Consider the following 8,056-nt stretch of genomic DNA (forward strand, 5'->3'; position numbering starts at 1 on the left):
CTAAAATCACTGAGTTTGTGTATTAAGGATTTTTAAACATGACAAACACAAAATGTTCTTAATTTTCTTTTTTCATTTGATACATTTTGAGCAACTTCAAGCAAAGTACATATGATTCATATTAAATATCATAAGTGTAAAGTCAACATACATAAATATTGTGTGTATCGACAAGGAAGAGTTTGGAAAAGTATATCACTGAATTGATCCTTTAAGTTGATGCTGCTGGACCTCATTCTGTAGGAAAGGTGAGTGAAACTGTGAAAGATTCAATAAAAGTTCTGTGTCAACAAATTATGCAAAACAATTCTTTCACTCCAAAACAATGGTCAATTACAACATTAAACATTTATTGTTCTGACATAGAACAAAACATGTATAGTTTCATGTCTAAATCCCTGAAAACTGCACAGTAATTCAGATTTTTTTTATTACACCACATGCAACAGAACTTCAAAGCCACCGACAATGTGTACAATTTATTTGTGTACACTACAGTGCCATGGGAGCTGTCCTCACTTTGTTTTTAGTGCCAAAGAATATGTAGTATTTAAAGACATCGCTGAAAACCTTGTCTCTGAGGCCATATATGAGAGGACTCAGACACTTGGGAAAGATAATGAGGCCTAAAAACAAAACATACTGGATCTGTATAACTATTTGTGGGTCCAAAGTCCAGCGTATCATTAGGTTGATTATATTAAAGAGGGTGGAGGTGACACACAAGCCCAGCTGAATCATGTGAAGCAATATAGTCTGAAGGGCTTTATTGGCATTTGTTTTGTTTGAGGAGGCAGACTTGGCAGCAATCATGATAGCTATGTATGTGTAGATAATGACAATGCCAACCATCACAACGTAGACACTAGTAAAGGCTTTGTTTAAAGTTACATAAAGCTCCCCTTGTAAGAGATTGTATTTTGAGCAGAACACCCGCATTTGTAAAGATGGGACCTTATAACTAACAAAAACAAAGAGTTCAATTAGGGAATGAAAAGAGCCTATTATCCATACCACAACAATGGTCACCTCAGTCCGTCTGAAGGTGGCAATCTGAGGGTACCTGAGTGGGAAGCAAATGGCTAGATACCGCTCCAGTGACATAACTGCCAGGTTGAGAGGTGAAATAAGTGCATTTGTTCCCATCCAAACACAAAGGATCAAACAAACATAGTTATTAATGGTCAGCTGGGTAGCTGCTAGCATGTACATCACCATACAAAACACAAGTTGGAGAGAATCTGAGAAGAGCAAGTGACCAAACAGGATGTAACGGGGGATCTGAAACACAGACTTATTCAGTAACGTGAAAAGCATTACCAGGTTGACATAAAGAAAAAGGAAGCAAGGTGCCATGGACAGGACAGCCTTCACCTGCAGCTCATTCAACTGTTGGTTCCATCCCGTTGTATTACTCATGACCTCTCTGAAAAAGAGTCTGTAAGGATATGGCACACAGGTAAGTAATACAAGTAATAACAGTTCAATAAGAGTTCAATTACGAAAGACATACGCACAGTGATTCAGAGGCTCATGCTGTTTCTGTGTTCCTGAAGTTGAGGTGGAACGGTAGGAGACAGTTGTCTGAAGATTATTCATCCTCCTCATAATATAAGACACTCTTGTCTCATGACACCCTTGTGTGTTGGTCAAGTCACCAATCACAGAACAACGCAGAGTGAGGTTAGACAACCCCTTCATTGACTAATTTGATTGGTTGATGCAGTATGAACTATAATCTATGGACATGCTTGAAGAGTCTTGGATATTGGTTTTAAATTGTTAAGATTTGTTTATTTCTGTTTTCCCAAGCTTATGTGATCCCTATCCCGAACAAACCACAGCTACTACATCAGCCACTTCACTAATGTAGTAAAATTATTAAGCATTTACTCAAGTCTTTAAAAGCTTGTGATTCATTAGTCAAATCGAATTTCACTGTAAAATATAAATGTGTGATAGGCCTGTGTATTAGAAGAATAGACCTATAATATAGGTCCATATTACAATGAACCATTTGATTATTATCCTTGATGATGACACAAAAACACATCATTAAGGTTAATCAATAATTCACAACATAACATGCGATTGCACTAACTGCAGCATATCCTTGGGACCAAGTGAGTCCTTAGGGTGAATGTAACACAGGACAGGACAACATAAGAAAAACAAGGCTCTGGCATATTTTTCTTTTTTTACTATTCTTATTTTGTCAACATTTCTTTAAGGAGATATTTGTCTTTTGTTGCCTTAGTCACTATATAAGACAACAACATCTCTTTGACGTGCTTTTTTACGTTTTACAAAAAGGTTAAAACAATACTTTTCTTGGAACGTTGATATAGCCTTGTTTATTTGTGTTTTAAACATGCCATAGTTCATTCCTAGTCTGAACCAATAAGCTACTGTAAAATTAAATGAAAAAATAAATAACATTGAAAAACACTGATAAAGTGAAGTTGTGGTCATAATGTTCGTGGGGCTTGCAGTAGTATGAATAGTTTGAGTGCGGCCTAAGAAATTGCTTTTGGGGAACATTCACAACGGTTGGACCAACTTCCGTACCAAGTAACCCAGACAGACCAATATGGCGGCGTTCAGGACAGGGATTGTTTGTGTTGGTTTGAGGTAAGATATACAACTTCTTGTCTTTAAATACATTTGTAGTTCCTTGATATACAGCGACAGTGAAATGTTTTACTCATCTAATCGACACCAGAAATGTGCGGCGTTACAGGAGACCGAATGAGATCTTCATTGAGGACTATATCATACCTAGCTAGCTAGTAGTAAAGACGAGTAGTGTAACGTAGTAGCCTACTAGTGCAACACGGGGGTTTCCAAATGACTGTTGATCCCATCAACACTGTTACGATCGATGTTTATAATGTTAAATGTGACCGTGGTTCGCTTGACATACTCGTATTGAGTTGTAAGTCGCTCTGGATAAGAGCGTCTGCTAAATTAGTAAATGTAAATGTATTTTTGAAACATTTCCGCAGTTTACCATAAGTGTCACTTAACCCACTTTCTCAATTATTCCTAGAAACTGCGCTTTGAATTTGATGAAAGTCAGCGTTTCCTTGATACCCCGACGAGTAGTCAAATTGCCTGCTGCAATAAGGAAGAACTGGTTCTCCCTAACTGCTGTCTCTGGCGGTCTGTGCGCGGTGCCATTCGCCGTGGTACGTAATGCCCATAGGTCAACATTTGTTTAATGTGCTTAAACCATACACAGTTGCTAAACTTATTATCCTGTATCTATTGCTGTCTTTGTAGAGACAAGAAGGCCTGTCTCACGAGTCGCTAATCCGTCGGGCCTCGTCACTGGTCACAGACAGCACAAACACCTTCCTCTCTCAGACCACCCTAGCCCTAGTGGATTCCTGGACACAGTATATCAAGGTAATAGTCATGTCAGAAGAGTATAGCAGTAATATATAATATTTGATAATGGCAAGCACATTTTCAAATCCAGTTTATCCGTGTACATCCAAGCATATACATTTTCCCAACAGTATAACAAGGTCCACAATATGGCCATAAGTATTGTGAACACCACTCATTACACAGCATCTGCATGTTGAACCTCTCATTCCAAAATCGTGGGCATTAATATAGAGTTGTTCCCACTTTGTTTCTATACTGCCTTCACTTTTCAAGGCTTATAAATAGACATTGGAACATCGATACAGGATTTGTTCCATTCAGCCAGGAGAGCATTAGGAAGGTTGGGCACTGAGGATGGGTGATTAGAACTGGCTTGCAGATGGCATACACATTCATCACTGGTTGATCTTTGTAATTTAGGATATTTGCTATATATATTTGTTCATGCAGTTGGCCAATGTTGTTTTATTTTGTCTCTTTAGGCCATAAATACAATCGTGACCCTACATAGAAACTATGTGTCATCAGCCAGCAGACTAACCCCAGCAGAAGAGGAGGCAGTCTGGCAAGTGATTATTCGCCAACGTGAGGAAGTAGGTGCCAAGTCTCAGAGGACAGTAAAAAAAAAAATCCTCTTGCCCTTACATCTCCTTATGTTTCATATTTCAATAACTATCTTTCTCACATGTAATGTGTGATCGTATTTCTAAAAGATAAAGGACCTAAGGGAGGACTGTAAGAAGTTTGAGTCAAACTGGATGATGGCCAAAGGTCTGTCAGAGCTGGCAGCTGAAACAGCATTCAACGCAGGTACAGTAATATGCTCCTGCTCTCTCATTGTGAAAGATACAATTCCACTGTTATGTTTTGGGGTGAAATGGGGTGGATGGGATTTTGGAAGGATGTCAATGTAAAGTGCTTCTGTCTACTCTGACATCTGGTATTGCAGGGCGTTTTGGTCAAAACGTCACAGTAAAGGGCTCAGACCTAAGACTAAAAGTGGAAGTGGAAATGTTGCTCCTGTCAATCTTAACCAGAAGGTTCCACTACTCTTTTTTGGTCCATTTTTGGTTTTTGTTTGGTACCAGGTATATGTTTTATAAACAAAGAGCTGTTAATTATTGCACCTAGTGATTTGTGTGTTTGTACAGGTGCCGACCAGGCATGTGTGACGGCAAAAGGCAGTCTCCAGGTAGCCATGGCTCATGTTGAGCAGACCAGACAGCTTTCTCTGGAAGCGGAGAACAACTTAAAGGAATCCAACGCAGACAACAGCCAAAGGGTCACATTGCCTGCTGCCATGGAAACTGGAGAGGACGATGATATCCCAGATGCTTATCTGCGAGAAGACTAGTGTGTGTTGTGTTTGTCCCTTGCCTCTTCTATAAGCCCTCTCCTTCTGTCAATCTAAGGATGGATAAGGGTCCTGTCTTTCTGGAAGTCGGATAAAAACCTAGAAGAATGACAATGTGGAGAAGAACTAGATCTAACGGAGTCATGGTAATCAATGTAGCGCTTACACTGCAAAATAAATGTTCCTGTTTTTGGTTATGTGAATTCCAGGTGATAAGTGCAATTTAAAATGTCAGCTTTAATGCTGTGTTTGGGAGATTATTGGGTGAAAGTGAAGGTTTTTTTTTTTTTTTTATATATATATATATATATACAAAGGGTTACATCTAAACTCAAAGATTATGACTCCAGGAAGGTATTACAATCTGTAAAGTGTTTTATATGCATTTTTCACTTATGTAGTGACAACATTTTAGTATAATGGTATTGTACTCAAGGTCCTGATTGTGAAGGCCCTATTTTGCGCCAGCTTATATCAGAATATCTTGAGGAATTTTAAACTGTTTAGAATAAATTCTTTATTCATGTTGCTTTGGTTTGGTATCATGTTATGTTTTGACAAGTTGCAACATCTAACCAGTAACATGCCTGATGTTCTTTAACACATTAAAATGTAATATGAATACAATGTCATAATGGCTGTAGTTTCAAATTTGCTTGCAGAGTTGAGTGCCAAAGTCAAGATATTATTGGCCACCAGGTGGCACTTTAGGTTCATGATTAGTTCATCACTCTATTTGACTCAGTAATGGGGAGATACACTTGTCTACAAACAAATGAAGCTAATAATGTAATGGGCAAGAAATAGGGGTGATTTTTTATTATATTTAAGTTTGTTGGAAAAGCAAAGTGAAATACTTGAGTTAGACAGTGCTTGAAAAGACAGTCACTGATTAGCCCTAAAGGAATACACCTTACTCAATACTACTTACAGCTGAATATCTGTATAAAGTTTTACAATTAATCACCAGGGCTTTCTTCAAAAAAAGAGAAAATGGATTGACACATTACACTGTGCATTTTATGTCGACACCCTCTACTTCACTACGTCCTACGCTCCATCCCAGGTGGGCATTTATGTACGAGCTAGAAAGAGAGACAGATGTACGGACGTAAACCAAGTAGGGAACTGGAAAAAAAGAGGCAGGCAGAGTGAAAATGAGCGGGGGTGGGACAGATATGACTGAGCTTCACATTGCCACCATTCACTAACCCCTCTCAAGTCCCGCATGGCCCTCACTGAAGAACACTTGAGGACTTGCACAACATTCTCCAGGAGGAAAAGTGCTCGCAGGAAAGAAAAATAACCTAACGTGTGAGCGGGGGAAGATGTTGTCATGGTCACAGTCAGAAGGACAGATATTTACAACAGTTCCATGTCAAAACATTGATACCTGTTGTTATCATGATCAATCCACCCAAGGGTTAGGGTTTGTGGTCACTATCCAAACAGAAGTTAGCTACATAAGGTACAGCCTTTTTCTACACCTTTACATTTGTCATCTTCTGAGATAGCCTATAGAGGAAGGGCTCACCTTTAAAGTTATTTTGCTCTTCCTTTAATTAATGGCACTGCCTTTGAAAGGTTCAGCTAAAGATATGCATGCAGTATATGTTGTTCCTTCCCTTTACAAACCAGGGGAGTTTAGTTATCATAATAAGAATCAATGTATCTTTTAGTCAAACTTGCAATATTAGACAACACACATAAGTCCTACACGATTCTTGTAAATTGTATTCACATGGGGTCTGGGTTTATGCACATGTACTTGTGTGAAGGTGAGAGATAAAAATAACAAATTCAGCCATGGTGTTGGTGTAGTTAGTGGGCATGACAAATGGGGAGATGGTTGTAGGCATTTGCTAGGTATGATCCCAATTTATTCACTTTATCAAAGATTTATATATCTCTAAGATGATCTAGCAGTACAGGCAAGCAGAAATACGACACATTGATTTTCAGTCACACATAAACAAGTTCCACAGGCTTATAATGGAGTGAATATGGCCAAGCACGTCTTTTTGGTTGAGGAAGCAGTGGGAAAATACAACATCCTTAAATAAATACCAATTTAGGTTATACCGTTTATAAACATGTGTCACTTGTCATTTCTCTATAAATGCAGCTTTGGGGGGGAAAAGACAAAGGGAAAATTGTTTCAAATAAAACAGAGAAGACAGGACTGTTGCATCAGGAATGTATCAGGTCTGTTGGTATAATCCTTGGCACACAATGGGGAGCTCTTCTTGAGCTGAATGAGTGCCTCTGCTCTCAGGCAGATCGACCTCCCCTTGGTTTGTTTGGGCCACTGAGAGGAAACTCCTATGATGACTCCAGCTCACTGTCCCATGGTAAGAGGTTGTGGGAGAGTTCTTCAACTTTGAAATCGTTACCAGGAGTGTGGGACGACCTAGGTTGTGCAATCACAAAAATATACCAGTCGGATTCTCTTTTTTAATGCCACAGTCACCAGCCGCACCCTCATTAATGCGCTATGCTAATGTTGGTGCATGCATGCTGTAAAGGCCTGCCTGGTACAGCCTGTGGAATGCATGCACAAGGACACACACTTACACACACTCGCTCCCTCACTCATAAACGCACATGCACACGCAGTCCTACCTCACACTGACAGGATAGGATGAATGGGGGTAGAGGAGATAACTTGTGTCTCTAGTGGATCTCCATAATACAGAATATAAAACTAAAATTAAAGAACTGACCTGGTTAGCTTCTAGCCAACAGGAGGGTGCCCCCCACATTTGCTGTTTGCAAGGATTAGTTTGTTAATTTGCGCACGGCCCAATTAGACTTTAGGTGGTATGGGGGTGCTGTTCTAGTTGTTAAAGAACAGCAGGAGCAGGCTGAGACACAGATTGTTTTTGGAGAGGGGTTATGTGGGGATTACTGGTGGAGGGGTACTGGGGATTATCGCTGATACAGGGTCTAAGTTAACACTCAGAAGACAGTCTGCGGTGGCCAAAACGTAAAGTGCTAGAGGGCATTTTGGCAGGGGCAAACAGCAGACCCACAGAAGTATACACAATGAACAACAGCAATCTAATTTTTCTCAAGTCGAATAATTTGACTTATCTTTGCATCATGTTTAATATAACCCATCAACTATTGAAACGCATTAAAGTGTGTCGTTTGTATGAGGAATATTAGTGGTTTTATTAACTAAATTGCACAAGTATGTTAAGAACAAATGGACTGTGCCTTTGATACTTATTTTTTCTCTGTGGACCATTAATCCAATCAGGCGTTTGAATATATGTTCTACAGATAAGAGCGCAATAAAGATGACGT

The 8,056-nt window shown here is 39.3% G+C and overlaps 1 protein-coding gene across 1 annotated transcript; it reads left to right on the forward strand.

Moving 5' to 3' along the window:
• Positions 1-2,575: 2,575 nt before the first annotated feature.
• diablob (diablo, IAP-binding mitochondrial protein b) lies at positions 2,576-5,372 on the forward strand. Its single transcript, XM_067256599.1, has 6 exons — positions 2,576-2,631; positions 3,050-3,188; positions 3,283-3,408; positions 3,876-3,986; positions 4,107-4,203; positions 4,545-5,372. The coding sequence occupies exons 1-6, from the start codon at positions 2,591-2,593 to the stop codon at positions 4,745-4,747; spliced, it is 717 nt and encodes a 238-aa protein (XP_067112700.1). The 5' UTR covers positions 2,576-2,590; the 3' UTR covers positions 4,748-5,372.
• Positions 5,373-8,056: the final 2,684 nt, after the last annotated feature.

Source organism: Osmerus mordax, chromosome 19, assembly GCF_038355195.1.
Source record: "Osmerus mordax isolate fOsmMor3 chromosome 19, fOsmMor3.pri, whole genome shotgun sequence".
In the NCBI taxonomy this organism is placed as follows: Eukaryota; Metazoa; Chordata; class Actinopteri; order Osmeriformes; family Osmeridae; genus Osmerus; species Osmerus mordax.

Bases quoted from the DNA above. Each gene is read 5' to 3' on its own strand.
- diablob (XM_067256599.1), top strand. From the start codon at position 2,591: ATGGCGGCGTTCAGGACAGGGATTGTTTGTGTTGGTTTGAG. The intron at 3,189-3,282 runs GTACGTAATGCC...CTGTCTTTGTAG, and splicing joins GCGCGGTGCCATTCGCCGTG to AGACAAGAAGGCCTGTCTCA. The intron at 4,204-4,544 runs GTACAGTAATAT...GTGTTTGTACAG, and splicing joins TGAAACAGCATTCAACGCAG to GTGCCGACCAGGCATGTGTG.